Here is a 15,696-nt window from a genome sequence, read left to right as displayed (position 1 = left end):
TGCTGTGGAGGACGGGTGTCCCCCTGGGGAGTCCCCAGCCCTCTGACCACATCTCGACGGCTGCCTGTGGCTCTCTGAGCAGCTGTCTGTGAAACGCGTCTACAATGAAAAACACTCCCTTGCCCCTCGAGTCCTTAAACCTGAAGCAGCTGTAGCGTGCTCCCCGTGGGCGGGAGAGGACAGTTCAGGAGGAGAAATGTCTTCCCGGCAGCCACAACCTCGCTCTTAGATGGGCCGTCAAGGCCTTGCGGGAGGCCAAGCTTCCCAGCACCCACTTGCTCGTGGCCTGCAGGATGCCACTCGCTGGGGTGACCAGCCCCCGTGCCTGTTTCAAGTTTCAGCTCTGCAGCCTCAGGCAAGGGTCTGCTGTGACCCGCACAGCCTGCGGCCTGCGTGCAGCGAGCCCCTGAGCACCGCCGGCGGCATCTGGACGCGGCGGCACGGCCAGGCCCTCACCCTCCTGCTCGTCCCCGTGCCGGCGCCCGAGGCTGCTGCTGGTGACTCCACACCACAGGAGACAGACGGTCACCGAAACACCAGATACCGCGATAACAGCCGACAAACGCAGGGGATGATTCTGTCTGTGCCATAAGTCCCACAGCAGACGGGAGAAACCTCGATTATTGGCAATCTCTGGGGAACCAAGAAATGTATTTTCAAAGTCACATCCCAACTTGACCTTCCCAGAGCAACCCCTGAACTCCGCGTCTGACACCTTGGTGACCCCCAGGCCAGAGGGGGTAAGACCAGAGCCAGAGGAACGCCAGCCCCAACTAAGACACCAGCGGCCAACAAAACCCATTCTTACCTATGATGAAAGCCCCTAACATGAGGTGTTCGAGTCCCACCCAGAAAGATTTCCAGCCAACCAGGATTCTAGACACATGAACTCTCGACTCTCCCCTTCCAGGTAACCAGTTCTCTAGGCTGAGCGCTGGGGAAGCGCACAGAGCAGAGCAGCTGGGTCAGCAAGCGGCCACGGTCAGCGAGCCCACACCGCCCGGCGCCACCGCCACGGCGGAGGAAGCGAGTGGGTACACTGCGGCGCCCGCAAACACAGAACACCGAGGCAACTTGCTCTGGGGCTCCAACAGCCGAGCCCCGTGCTCCCCAGCCCCGGCCCCTCGGCCAGCAGCCGGTGGGTGTGGCAGCCGGCGCCGGCGCCTCCGGGAAAAGCTGACCTCTCCACCCGCTCTTGCCGAGTCCCCTGGACACGCGGCCATGCATCTCCCTGCACGCCCGGGCACTCGGAGCCCCTGGGCCAGAAGGCAACACCTTCTCAATGAGCTGACCTGAAGCCTCAGTGACCTCCTGGTGCCAGCCTGCCTGAGAGTAAGACGCGCGTCTCCCCGGCCACGTCTCAGGAGCCAGCTACAGTCGTAACACGAGGACGGACACCTGATTTAAGAAAAGGTACGCGACAGAACAGAACTTACAAAAGGACAAACGTGGACGGGCTCTCATAAGCTTTCCAGTTCCGCTTCGTTCGCTGTGAGCCCAGGAAGACGTCCGCTGCCAACCGGTCAGGAAGCATGAAAGGCACAGGCTGGCTGAGCTACAGGGAAGCGGTCCCCGTACAGTGACCGGAAAGAAGTGGCCCCCACGAAGGCCAAGGCCGTGCCTGCTGCAGGAGGCTCCGGCCTTCTCCATGTTGGCATCCAGAGAGCAGAACCCTCCCAGGACTCAGCAGGGACTGGGTAGGAGCGAGCCGGGGGCCGTAAGAAATGCTTTGAGCACTGGAGTCGGGAGGGGGTCTGCGAGAGGGTGCTGACCTCCCAGGGTCTGCTGGGAGGGCCCAAGGCATAGTAGGCGTCCCTGGGCTCCCACCATAACAACACAACACAAAGGCTCAACCGCCACGAGCCTTTGCACTCTGAGCCCGGTCCTAACAACTGGAGGAAACTAGTAAGACTTATCCTTATAGTCAAAGATTTAGTTACAAGAATTACTGCCTTTGCTTTTTTATAAAGTTCATTCTGCGTCTGTACTTCCTAATTCCTGCCATAAACATTGCTTCTATAATGAGAAAAGCAGAATTTTTATTCTAGGCCGACCTTCTACACACCCGGGCGCGCAGCTTACTGCACAGACTCTGAAAGTGGGCCAGGACGCGGCAGACCCCATCCGAAGCCAGCGGCTCCGTCCCTGCAGCCCACCCGCGGCCGCTGCCAACAGACACATGCCCTTCCCGCTGGTGCTCGGCAGACAGCGGATGCCCGCGGACTTCGGCATCATGTCAGAGCTCAGAGCGACAGTGCAGAGCTGAGCTATGGGCAGAACAGGACCGGCTCAGGAGAGGACAAGCCGATGGGCCGTGGGACCGCCAGGGAAGGAGCGACCACTCTGGCTACCTGGGGGCACCGCGGGGACGGCTGCTCAGCGACCTTGGGCAGGCCGCCCAGCTCACCAGGAGCCTCCGTAAAATGAGGTCACTCGTACAGGGACCAAAGGATTCTAAGCCCTGAACAACGCCGTAAGTCTGAGGCACTTACTCCCTTCAACACCGCCGTTACACACACGATTCCAAACACGCCTATTCTACTCCTAGCAAATACACGGAAACGGGTTTGCCCAAGATTAGATTTTGTGGCTGGTGAGGCCCCCAGCAAACCGTTCAGACGGTCGCCGGCTCTCACACGGCCCTCGCCACGTCAGGTGGGGCCCTAGAGGACAAGCAAGAACCCCGGGACGGAGCCGGCGGCTGGGGGGTGACGGCCCCCTCAGAACACGCTGGGCCAGAGGGCATAAGCCCAGCCGGGCAAGACTTCCCCAGCGGTGGTCCCAGGCTACCCGCCCCGGGCGGGCCCTCTGACGTGGCGGGCAAGGACACGGGTGTATCGCCTGGGCCGCCGCCGCACTCTCCGTGCTGTGGCCATGCTTCCAGGCCTGGCCACGTGGCCTCCTGTGTGCTTCCCCGAATTCTTGCCCATCTTTCTCTGCAGGACTGGGGTGGCGGTGACCCCCCAGGGTGACTCCGGAACCTTCTGTCAAAGAAGGAAACAGGCCTGAGTCCCTGGGTGCCTGCGAGGGCCAGCTGTGTCTGAGCACCGGGCTGGCCCGTCCCACGGTCAGTGCCTCCAGCCACACCGCTCACCCGCACGTGCGTGTGTGTGCACGCTCACGCACACAGACCTCCGTGCCCTCCCCCGCCCTGGGCTGCCTCTCCTGCTCCTCAACGGGGCGAGAGCAACCTCAGGGAGGGCACACACCTGGCTGAAGCTGGATTCCAGAACCACAAAGTCACATCACCGGCTCAGAACCAAGAGGAGGGAAGAGAAACCTTCACAAAGTACTGTTTTTACGACCATTCTTTGTCCTTCAAGACGGACACACAGTCACACTGCATTTGCAATCCTGTCTGCTCTCTTACCACTGCCTCACCAAAACCCTGGTTATTTGAAAAATACGCTTCATTTTCTGGAATCAAAGGAAAAGCAGACAAGAAGGCGCAGAACAGTACTAACGAAGGGAGGAAGGAACACGGCCGAGACCCGAGGCCCTTCCCGCAGTACTCCGAGAACAACCTCACCTGTCTCACCCTGGGTTTCCCTCACAACGTCTCCCGCCAGCCCAGCGCGGCTCCGTCTCCCAATGTCTCCGCTAGCCGAAGCAGCCCCTTCAAGCGAGTGGGGCCCCTCGTGTGCTGGGAAGCCCCTCAGCGTGAATGCCAGGAGATACACCCAGACGTCTGGCACAACAGGTTCAGGAAACCTGGGCCTTTGATCCGTCACTGCTGCTCCCTGGTGGGGGCGGAGCTCAGCGGCGGTCCTGCCGCGTGTCCTTCTCCTGGCGGACACGGGGACTTCCACTCTGACCGGAGACTGGAAGGTCCGTCCCTTCCTCCCTGATAGAGCAGAGCGGCCACGCGCCACACATCCGCCCTCGCCCTCCACCACGGCCCATTCCAGAGCAGATCCCGAGCCTTCTCACTGGGCTGTCCTTCCGCCACCGCCGCCCTAGCTCCGACACCTGCCCTGTGCGTGCCCAAATCCCCAGTGCCAGCACACAAAAGGCTCTAATGGGCACCTGTCGGATGGATGGACAGACGGACGGACGGACGGATGGATGGGTGGGTGGGTGGGTACGGCGAGAGAAGGAAGGCAGGCTGGATGGACAGACAGAGGGACGCACGGAGAGATGAGGGGTGAGTGAGGAGATGCGCAATGAACGGATGGGTCGACGGATGGCTGAGGGGGAAGATGGCTGACGGACAGACAGACGGGGACAGACGGCTGAGCAGACGGACGAACGGACGGGCAGGCGATGGGTGGGTCAGTGATGAACGGATGGATACGTGAACAGGTGTGAAGACGGATGGACGAACCGACGGACGGACGGACGGGCGGACGGATGAACACTTGGGAGGATGGGTGGGTCACGGGTGAGTAGACGGACGGACGGACGGGCGGGCGGATGGAGGCACGAGCATGTGGGCAGACTGGTGGACGGGTGGGCGGACCACCCGACGGGCAGACGGACGGCTGACGGGGTGGACGAGTGGGGAGTGGGCGGATGGGCGGACGGATGGGTGGACGGACAGACGGATGGACAAATGCCATCCCACCCTGCGTCTCGAGCTGCCAAGTGCTTTGCACCTTACGAGAGGCACGTTCTCAGCAAGGTGAAGCCAGGGCTGCCGCGAGGGACGGAGCCTGCTCGCTCCTCAGGTCCCGCGGCATCGGCCCGCAGCCGGCGGCATCTCCTCGCTCTGCGAAGGACAGAGGGCAGGAGGCTTCCGTGCCTTCCTCCGGCAGTGTCAGGAAGCACAGCTCTACGGGTCTGGGTCTCCGCGTCCACACAAGGAGCCCAAACCCCGCTTCCTCTTCCACCCTGCGACGTGGGAGGGCCCAGCCCCAGACCGGCGCGGTGCAGAGCTGCGGCCCGTGGGACAGGGGTCGTCAGATGGCCTGCGCCCAGGTAGGGGGTTCTCACACCTGAGACAAAACGCTCCCCGAGAAAGCCTTTGATCCGGAACACAGAGCTCGTTCACACAATGATGGGGGGAAGGGGCTCTGGGTCTTCCCCCCCCCCCCCCCCCCCCCCCCCCCCGCCCCAACGTGTCTTTACTCAGCAGCTGTGCCAGCCCTGGAAAGAAGGCAGCAGACGCCGTCCCCGGGGCTGGCCAGGGCCCAGGGAGGGTGGTGCGCAGCACCTACCTGTCCCAGCAGCATCTGCTTTACAGGGGGGCCTGGTCAGCACTTGAGCTGTACGTGGTTCCCTTCCAGCTGTAACTGCCGGCCGACTCATCTAACCGTCTGAGCCTCACCCAGTCAACAGCCCATGCCCTGCCCTAGACGAGGTAGTAACTACATGGGTCATTGAGAAGCTACGAAAAATCCCTGAAATCTTAGCATTCCTGAAGCCAACAAGTAACCCGCTGCTGTTGTTCTCAAAAAAATAATTCCATTTGAAAAAGCAGGGCCTGGAGCCTGCTTGAGATCTTCTCTCTGCCCCTCCCCTGCCTCTCTAAAAAAAATACTGGAAAAGCTCACCTGATACCGTCTTAGGAAAAATTCAACACACACGATTCAGAGCACCTTAAAATTACGGAATACTAAGAGAAGATGCTGTGCATCTTGTAAAACTTGGTTCATCCGGTATGAACGGGATGGCCAAGCTTAAAAATACTGGTTTTTATTTTTTCAAGATTTACTCATTTATTTTGAGAGAAGGAGAGCGAGCGAGCTCACGGGAGCAGGGAAAGGGCAGAGGGAGAGGGAGAGTCTCCAGCGCATTTAGACTTCCCACCAGGCACGCAGCCTGACACGGGGCTCGATCTCAGGTCCCGGAGATCATGACCTGAGCTGAACCCCAGAGTCCAACCTGATGGCTGCCCAGCGCCGAGACTGATCATTTTGAACGGCAGAAGGGCCGCCACCACATGACGCGCCGCTCAGCGCCAGCCACAGCGCATTTACGCCCGCAGGAGTGCCCGGCGCACGCGACTCGCTCGACCCCGCGGCTGCAGTGCCGTACCCTGTGGCGTGCTCGGCCTCCCCGGACGCCGGCCGACGGCGCAGCCTATTTGGGGGTGACTGTTCTACTGAAGAAGGTGGTTCTAGAATGCATGAAGGAAACATTTTAACAAACCGTTTGAATTACAGCAAGTTCCCCCCCAAAACCATTATCCCTGTGGCTTTCAGTATTTTCCCCAAGCTAAATGTTTAGTGATGAAGGGCCATGGAGAAACAGCGGCCAGCCTGGATTTAGGGCATTTGAGCGAAAGTTCTCGCAGTTTCCGTTGTTTGTCCTCCTTCTCCGTGGCTCGTGCTAAGGACATTCGGCCTCTGATGCTGAACTCGGGAACAAAGAGCAACACCGCCGCCTGAGGCAAGGGTCTGTGACAGCCGCACTGAAGACACGCGTCCCCCGGGGACGGCGCCGTGTGTCCCGGAGGCCCAGCACCCCTGAAGTAGGCAGATCGCAAAGCCCTCGCTGCGCCCAGACGCAGAGCTCTGCGGGACCCATCTCCGTAGACGCAGCAGGATGCTGTCATCTCAGATTGCTGCTCCAAAATCGGTTTCTTCTTCTCTTCCCGGGGAGGCCCCACTGAAAACTGGCTCACCTCGTTCCCTGAAGGGCCGACGGTCTCTGCCACAAAACAGCCCCAGAGTGCCGGGGCAGTGACAGCCCTACCTGGCCAGAGAGAGAGGCTCCCTGGACAGTGGGTGGTTCCCTCTCCAGAAGCCTCTTTACCCCGAAGACACACTGTGTCAGGTAACCCGGAGCACACGAGGACGGCACCCTCTCAACACCCTCATGGCAACGACGCTCCCCACGCCAGTGCGGTGTGATCTTTACAGCCACGGACAACGTTTAGGTCTGGTGTCAAGAAACATACAGAGATTTTCAGTGTCTTAAAACATCAGGTTGAACTGGAGGCTAAAAACTACCCGGTGTCGAATGCAAGGAAGTTGTTCTCTGTGTTGTCAAAAGCAGTTTTTTGTGTTTTGGGTTTTTTTAAAGATTTTATTTATTTGTCAGAGAGAGAGGGAGAGTGAGCACAGGCAGACAGAGTGGCAGAGGGAGAAGCAGGCTGCCCACGGAGCAGGGAGCCCGATGCGGGACTCGACCCCAGGACGCTGGGATCATGACCTGAGCCGAAGGCAGCTGCCTAACCCACTGAGCCACCCAGGCGCCCCTCAAAAGCAGTTTTAACAACGGCTGCCACAGCCTCATTTCCACGCTTGAAGAGCAGTTTTCAGGTTAGAAAAGTTACGAGTGAAGCACGGCAGCAGAAGGCACCACAAGGCTCCGTCCCAGGAGGAAAGATCATTGATACCCAAAGCCACAGCCGTCTAAGGCTTCATAAACACCTTCCTTAGAATATACTCCAAACACTGGAGCTAAAATGACTTCTATCTGGGTCTTTTAAAACCTTTGCATTTAAACTAGCCCCAAATCCTATAAAAGCCAGCACAGAAAGCAGAGGCCCTTCAGAAGGGCTGCTGGGAAGGAGCCGGCACCGGGAGACGAGCTCCCTAGGAAGCCGTCCGTCCCAGAAAGCGCCTCCGCGTGTGAGGTCCCGCACTTCCCATTCTAGAATGAAAGCGAAACGAGTTACCTTTCCTCTCAGAGCGCTTCTTCCGCCTCCGTTTACAGCGACGCCCCGCGATGCTGAAGAAGGTCCCCATGGTCCAAGTCCCGGCAATGAGCGAGGCCATACAGACGAGCGAAACCAGCCCGGGCCGGCCCCAGCCTTGCCCCTGCCCCCGGCCACCGCGGAGCGGCAGCACGCGCGGCCGGCCCCCCACCGGCTCGGGGAAGCAGCCCCTCCTCCGTCCCGGGCTCATTGCTCAAACTGCAGAATGAGGGCTTCGCGGACACCACAATGCCTTCGGAGCACACCACCCAGCAGTGACGTGTGACAGTTAACCCTTCCGCGCACTCCCGGACACAACACCGCGGGAAGGAGTGAAAGACGTGCCGGGACCCCTTCCAGGGGAACAGGAATCCCCACAGAAACACACCAAGTCTCGCCTTAGAAAGGCTTCTGTCACCTTGAAAACAGACAGAGCTCGCACGGCAATGAGGGAAGCCACCAGGGAAGGAGCACAGCGCACAAAACACAGCTGCGGAAAGCCCGGGGCCACCGCACGCAGCGCAGAGGCTCGGCGGCCAGCCGCCGCAGGACCCACAGAAGTGCCCGCGAAGCGTGCGGGTGCCCAGAGGAGCCCTGGGTCAGGGGCTGCTCCTCCTCCCTGCCGCGCCCACCGGACGGCCCACGTGCTGCTGTCTCCTCCGCCGGGGAACAGCTTGTCCCCCTCCGCAGGCTCAGCACCCCGGGCGGGCAGACACTGAACCTTCACGGAGTCCCCTGCACCCAGGGGACTGTGTCCGGGACCCAGCATTTAGGGCTGACACAGCACAACGCACAGCCCCAACCTCCTCCTGTCCGACACAGACGGATCAGGCCCCAGGGGGACACTATCCCAGATCACGGCTCTGTGTCCTTGGAACAAAAGACCACGGCACCCGAAAGCCAGCCGATCAGGGGCTGTGCCGGGGGGAGCCAGGACGGGGGAGGACGTCCGTGGGAGAGACTGGCTGAGAGCGAAGACAACGAAGTCGCCCAGCTCCTCTCTCTTGCAGAGCCAAGCCCCTTTCCAGGACCCCCCAGCAGCCGCCTGCCTACACGGTCCCCCAAAGGCCCACACGCTCGCGCAGGCCCCAGCCGAAGCGGAGGGCCCCTTCCTGAGAGAGAGGCGCTCTCCCCCACGAAGCGGTCCCTCTCCCCACGGTGTGCTGAAGCCCAGACCGCTCGGGGTGACCAGAATCGCCACGAGTTTCATTCTTCTTAAAATTATTCATACCATTTAACTAAATTTTCAAAGTACTAAATTAAAAATCCAGCTTTCTTTAAATACTTTTGTCTTAAAAATTTGATATTGACGGTAACACATTATGTAACTTACTTTTAATAGATAATTGTGAAGACATTTTCTGAAAACATGAAAAAATTACAATGTTTTGGTTTGTTGTTTAGCAAGATTTGCATTTTTGACAGAAATATATTCAAATTTTATATATTTTAAACTTGATTATGTATTTTATTTTGAATCCTTTGGATAAAAGAGCAGACAGTGTTTCAGACTTGGAGGCCGTATGTTTCTGTCGCTCGCAAACTCATGGAGGTGGTCATGGCCTTGGGGCTGGGACCAGGAGAGAAGCTTCTGGCAAAGGCTTCCCCTACACATGGCGCAGATTCTTCAGCAAAGCAGAGAACTCTCGGCTCGGGAGCTGGGTTTGGGAGGGAGGGGGCCACGGAGACACGGCATGGTGCGGGGCCGGCCTCCAGGCCAGCCGCACTCAGGGAGCAGGGGAAGGTCCGGGACAGAGCGGAGCCGCGGGAAGGAAGCTAGGGCAGGATGAGGAAAGGTCAGCCTGCAATCTGGCGAGGGGAGCAGGCGTGGGGCCCCGGGACGTCGGGTCGGGCCCCGGGACGTCGGGTCGGGCCACTGTCTGTGTCCACACCCAGACGGCTCCCGTGAGGAGTGTGTGGGCCCAGTGCACGGGCAGGAGAGCTGGGGCCTGGTGCCCACCAGGCCGGGATGTGCCCCCTCTCCTGCGGCTCTGCATTTCTCATGCCCGCAAAGGCCTGGCCTGAAATACCCACGGCAGCTGGTTGTGGTAAAACAAGATCCAACAGCCTCCCTCTCTCCAGCCGGCCGCCACAGGCTTCAGTGCTTCCTGCGACAGGTTGTCTTGGGGGAAGCCCCCGCCGGCACCGAGCACCCGGCCGGCCGGCCTGCCACCTGGGACTCGGGGGCTCGGAGCCTCTGCTGAGTTCGGATGCAGTCTATCCCCGACAGAGGAATCCTAGAGCAATCCAGGGGCCTGAGAACCAAGAAACCACGGAGGAAACCACGAAAAGGAAAGGAAAACAAAACACGAAAAGGAAAACGTAAACACTCTTCAATTATTTTAAACAAGAAACAAGAACATTTCTTTGGACCTATTTTAAAATACGAAGTTACTTACTGTATTTAAAATCTGTTTGGGTATTTTTTCCATGAGTTTCTTTGTTAATTATTCCCTTGCCACGCGCCAAAACAAGTCAGGTGCCTAACCCTGCAAATGGTCACGCGCCGTGCGTAACTGGCTGCAGACGCCGAGGACGAGCCGGAGCGCACTGGCGCAGGCGGGTCTACACAGCTATGGGCACTGGCCCCAGGGCTCTCCTGATGGGAGCTGAACCAAGGAAGCAAGATTTGAGAACAGAGCTGCAACTTCTGGAACCCTCTGACCCATGGGAGAGAGCCCAGCGCTCTCAGAGTCTCGGAGAGTCCGGATCGGATCAAACACAGACCGTTTTTATAAGAGGTAAGCGATAAGGAGCTGTCTGGAGCCCAGATCCCTTAGGACGAGACCATCTGGGGAAACAATGCTCGAAGACATCAGGTAAAAACAGGGAATGTGTCCCCCGCTATCAGAGACACTCCCATTTTCAATGTTTTCTCTTTCTGCATCAGGGTTTTCACTGGGATCTGGTCTCCCTCCCGGTGGGGGCCCACCTTGCCCCAGGCACAGGCACAGCGCTGGTGAGCCACCTCAGGGCCAGAACAAACTGGCACAGGCTTCCTCTCTGCGCCCTGGAAAGGAGAAAATTTTAATTTCTCCATCTCCATCATAACCCTGACCTAAAGGAGACAAAAATGTTTCACATCACGACACACCACAATTCATAAAAAGAAAAACTTGCAAAGTGAAAAGCTTGCATACGCTCCTAGATCTAAAGTTCCCAGAGCATGAATCAGGGCGACCTGAAACCATAAAGCCGGGAAGTCGGGCGCTGGCGTGAGAGGCCGGCTGCCCTGACCCGAATGCCCCAGCAAGCACGGGGCCGGCAGTGCGTCCAGGCCCAGTGGCACAACTGCCAAAAGGCTAGCCCGTGTGCAGCTCCTCCGGCCCCAGCAGGTGGAAACGCAGCAAACCAAGCCCAGGAGATCTGCCGTCCTTACACATGAATTTGGAAATGAAAGCTGACGCGATGAAAGCCACAGCGGTGGGTTTGCCGGGAGACCCTCTGCTGGTACCGTCTGGACGTCTGGACGTCTGTGTGTCCTGGTGTCCTGGGTCAGCTGCGCCGTGTTCTCAGTGGGGGCTGCTGCTCTACCTGCTGTCTCAGAGGCTGTATTTGTCTCGTTGGCACACATTTGTCACGGGGAAAGTCCTATCTCCTGTATTTTCTGTCTCTTGATACTCTAGCATATGGGAGCCTTCCACACGCAGGGAGAGACGCCCCCCCGCCAGGGCTCAGCCAGGACTGCATCCTCCTATGCACACGACCCCCTCACTTCCTCTTGTCACTGTCACGTCAAGCCAGGGTTGCCCTTGCCCTGAATCATTCCAGGGTCAGGTACCAGGCAACCAGACCACGCAGAACCTGCCATAGTTCTTCAAACTGCCGGTCGTAAGCGGTCTCCGTGCCCTGCCCTGCCCTGCCCTTCCTATGGAAACCCCAAGAAGACTCTGGCCTACCTAGGCCTTCCCCTCGCTCTTTCTGCCTCCAGACCAAGACCAATGCTCCCCATATGGCCCTGCATGGCACGGCTCCTCCTCCAGGAAAACGTGAGTAGTAAAATCTTTCGATGGCTCTGGCCTCCCTCCCCATGATGTAATAAACTACCCTCCCGTGGGGACAAGCGGGACAGCGGTACCATTCTCGAGGCCAGCACGGTCGGACAGAACCAAGTCTGCTTCATTTCCTTCTAACTAAAGGGCACATACGGGCTATAAAACGAAAGGCCAGCTGGCCCCCGACCACCGCCCTGCGCGGCCTTCTCCCGCACCCGCTCTGCGCGCTCACGACGCGCTCGATGAGACAGCCGTCGCCCGTAGTCTCCCGCCCCACACTCATCACGGGTCCCTCCTCACAGGACACCAGCCAGCGCACAGCAGAGCTTCCTGCCGTGACAAGTGCTGTGTTTTCTGCTTTCCTGAAAGTCAGAGAAGCCGAGAATCCACGAGCACGACCAGGCCCACAGGGCCCCAGCCTCGGGGGGGCCTGCACCGCTGCCGAGGACAAGCCCCATGGGGACGCTCCCCAACTCGACGTGAGGTCCCGGCTCTGCGCCTCTCAGTTGTTTCTTCCTTCTTTCCGATTCTTTCTACCTTCACGATCACTTAAGAAAAGCATAAAAACAGAATCCTGCGTTCACGAGAATCAAGGAGTTGCCAGCAGAACGGCAGCGACTCAGTGCCCAGATACGGTCTCTGCAATGACCGAACCGACAGTTCATAATTTAAAGAGATACTTTGAAGATCTTTTCTGCAACTGTAAAAGTACATCCATTTCTTTTGTTTTTTAAATTTAATTTAATTTCGTGTGTGTTCCAAGACTGTGTATGCAGCACACCCAGTGCCCCGTGCGATCCGAGCCTCCTCAATGCCCACCGCGCGGCTCACCCAACTCCCCGCCCCTCCAAAACCCCCAGCGAGTTCCTCAGAGCCCACCGTCTCATCGTGGGTCTGCCCCTCCGATCTCCCCCCGCTCCCTTCTCCTCTCCATCTCCCCGTGTCCTCCGTGCTGTGTCCTACTCGCTGTCCCACAAGTACACCCGCTTCTGACTTCCGCGGCCGCGTCTTTGCGAGTTAACAGTACCGAATTCTAGGAGAATGTCATAAAAAGCCCTACACCATGTAGCATCTGACGTTCCTGGTACCTCATTAATTTTATTTTTATCCATGTCCTCAGAGTAAAGACTCTGAAATTTAATGTTCCTAGAACATTAATTTATGAAAAAAACTCATAACAACTATTTTTCTCTTATAAGAGAAAAAGGAGTTGATTCCATTAGAACTCTAAAGTCTGTGAAATGAGTCTGTTATTACCACATAGAATCAACACATGGGAAATTGTGGCACTACTTAATATTAAAGTGCCTCGATCTGTTAGCATGAAAACAGCAAATATCCATTCCTTCAACGAACAGTGAGCACCGGCTAAGTGAGGGCCAGGCCTGAGCAGGTGCTGGCAACACACCAGGGAACAAAAGCAACTTCTGCTCATGCAGGGAAGAGAGACAGGCGACAAGGGGCCCCACAAGCCGTCGACTGGCCTCGTATGTCAGAGGGAGTAGGTGTCACCCCAGAAGGTGACTGGCGCGGGAGGGCAGCGGTCTCTCTGGGTCTTGAGGATGACAGCAGGGAAGCACACACGTGACGGTCCAAGGAACTGGCAGGAGGCACCTGGAAGACAGTGTCGAGGAACACAGGCAAAGGCTCCGTGGCAGCAGCGGGCACAGCCCAGGAACAGCCAGGAGGCCAGACTGGCAGAGGTGAAAACCAGGAGGTCCAAAGGCCAGCTCTGGGCACTCTGGGCCAGTGCAGGGACCTGGCAGTCCCTCTGCCCAGGAGCTTTAGCCTGGTCCTAGCCTCTGGCCACTGTTGAAGAACCGATGCGGGGCGAGGGCTAACACAGGGGGTCCTGTCAGGAGACCGGTGCGGACACACCCGATGGCTCAGGGCACACGATGGCAGAGGCAAGAAATAACCAACCTGGACACATGCTAAGGGACAGCAGACAGGTGGCCTAGAAGGGAAGAGAAGACACAGGATGGCCAGGGCTTGTGGCCCGAGAGTCTCGAGAGATGGGAAGACTTCGGGTGGGGTGAAGAACCAGGGGTCCAGTTTGCTGTCTGAAGTCAGAGACAATGCAGATGCCCAGGAAGAGACGGTGGGCAGACCCAGGGTCCGAGGCTGATAGAAGTGCACGTGGCTGACACACCAGGTCACGAGTACAGATAGAGCCCAGGAGAAGAAGCCAGGACTGGGCCACTACGGCACCACCGCGGGCAGTGACGGGACGGGAAGGATGGGCAGAAGCCTGCAAGGGAGCAGCCACTACAGCACAGTGTGGAGGACAACTTTACCAGGAACTGTCCCTCCCAGATACCACACACAGGTCAGCTCACTTACACCTCACAAACGCCAGCCTCTGAACTGCCTGCGCAAGGGGCAGCCTAGAAACAGCCGCCATCTGTTTTACAGCCATCAAGGATGTCACTCAAGTCTTTGAATGGAGCTGTGCAGTGCACAGTCCATACAGCTGTACAGTGTGACCGTGATTACAGCCAGCAGTAACTAACCAGCACAAAGCCCAAAGCAAGTCTGTGTGGTCCAAGGCCCACCCTACCCCCCGCTAGCCCGGGAACTTTGGGCAAGTTCTTACCCTCCTGGTTCCTCAGACTCCTCAGTACAACACAGAAGGCAGTGACAGGACCTGCCCCAGGCTCGCTGGGGGGTCAAGAGAAGACGGTGCAGGACACGGTGCCCAGCGAGCTCTGGCCACTATCATTCCGTCAGCACTGCCGCTTTATAAAAAGGAGCCCTTCGGCCACAGGGCAGAACAGCTCACCCAAGGTCACACACCGTGTAAGCAGCAGAACACGCTTCAGAATCCGGGACACTTGGAACCCGAGGCCCGAGCTCTTCACTCCAATGCCGCCCATTAAAGCAAAACCATGACTGCTCGATTCTACTTCTTTATATGTTACGATTCCTCACAACTTTAAGTCAAAGTAACACATACATATTTCTTTAAATTAACACATCTTTATTTCCTATATGAAAATGGGTTCAAACAGATGGAGATAAGTATAGTTTACGTCTGCTCACAAAATTCCTCCGCTCAATTAAGATCGTAAATTCAATTAAGCTTTTTCCATTTTCTTTTACAGTAACTCTATCAAGGAATTTTAAATTAAAATCAGAACATACATTTCTCAAATAAGTACAGCAGATGTTGGATTTGGCAGGGGGAAAAAAGGCACTTAAATTGAAGGCCCTAAAATTAGCTCCTGAAGCCTAAAGCTACCTAGAGCTAAGGAAGCAGCCACGGGCGGTGGCCCGTGGGTGGGCCAGGTGGCCCGCGGATGGATGCTGGCGACGGGAACTCCCATCCAGCAGGCCCAGGGCTGCCAGGGAGAGCTCTGAACCCGTGCTACGCACCGAAGAAAACTCAGAAAGAAATGCTATGATCAAGCCTAAATATAAATTTGAAACTAAACTGGCATATGCAATGCGTAGCCATGGTTCAAACAGGTATTTCTTTAAAGATGAGTTTTTGAAGCAGCCTTTAAAAATAACGCTTATTATTACTGAACATGAAAAAAAAACGAAACACAAACCTCTTGAAATATAAAGTAGAACTGGTTGGTCCTTCAAAGAAGACAAAGTGACTTTACTCAGTCTGGGGTAGAAAACCTCTGGCCAGCCGCGTGTCTCTGCGGGGGACGTCAGGCTGCTTCTAACTCGGACACGTGCGGAGAAAGGAAGGAGCACACACCTCAGTGCGAACAAGAAGCGCAGGACAGGGACGCGTGTGACTGCAGACTCCAACGAGAGTCAACGGAGAGGAAAACCATAACAAGGGACCAGACACGAAGACCTGGACCCACGGAGCGCAGAGCCAAAGCCACACAACCTGTGGGTCCGCGGAGCGCAGAGCCAAAGCCACACAACCTGTGGGTCCGCAGACCCGAACACGCAAACCAGGAAAACACTCGTTAGGATGGAAGAAGACGTCCTAGAAATAAAAATCCGAATCGGCCACTCGAAGACGCCCCGCGTGTGCAAAAGGTGATAAAAAGCAAAGAAAAGTCGTGTTTTTCTCAGCAACATCCCTGAAATCCAAGAAGAAAGAATTCTAAGGGAGTCTAGACCGAGAGAACCTAACCACTGAGGAGCTCGAGT

At 57.2% G+C, this 15,696-nt stretch overlaps 1 protein-coding gene across 3 annotated transcripts in view; it reads right to left on the bottom strand.

The window, feature by feature from the left end:
• ADARB1 (adenosine deaminase RNA specific B1) overlaps window positions 1-15,696 on the bottom strand; it is a 78,538-nt gene that overhangs the window by 54,777 nt on the left and 8,065 nt on the right. For 2 of the 3 annotated variants that reach the window (XR_004289064.1, XM_032357218.1), the window contains exon 2: window positions 5,157-5,290. Coding sequence is in view for 1 of the 3 variants with exons in the window: in XM_032357218.1 (XP_032213109.1) it covers window positions 5,157-5,247 (91 nt within the window). In the remaining 2 variants the exon portion in view is untranslated. Of the gene's footprint in view, window positions 1-5,156; window positions 5,291-15,696 lie in introns of those variants that run through there. The other variant, XM_032357228.1, reaches the window with a different exon arrangement.

The sequence above is a fragment of the Mustela erminea genome, chromosome 1 (assembly GCF_009829155.1).
Source record: "Mustela erminea isolate mMusErm1 chromosome 1, mMusErm1.Pri, whole genome shotgun sequence".
In the NCBI taxonomy this organism is placed as follows: Eukaryota; Metazoa; Chordata; class Mammalia; order Carnivora; family Mustelidae; genus Mustela; species Mustela erminea.
The sequence above is the reverse complement of the archived record's forward strand: the minus strand, read 5'-3'. Positions and strand labels throughout refer to the sequence as shown.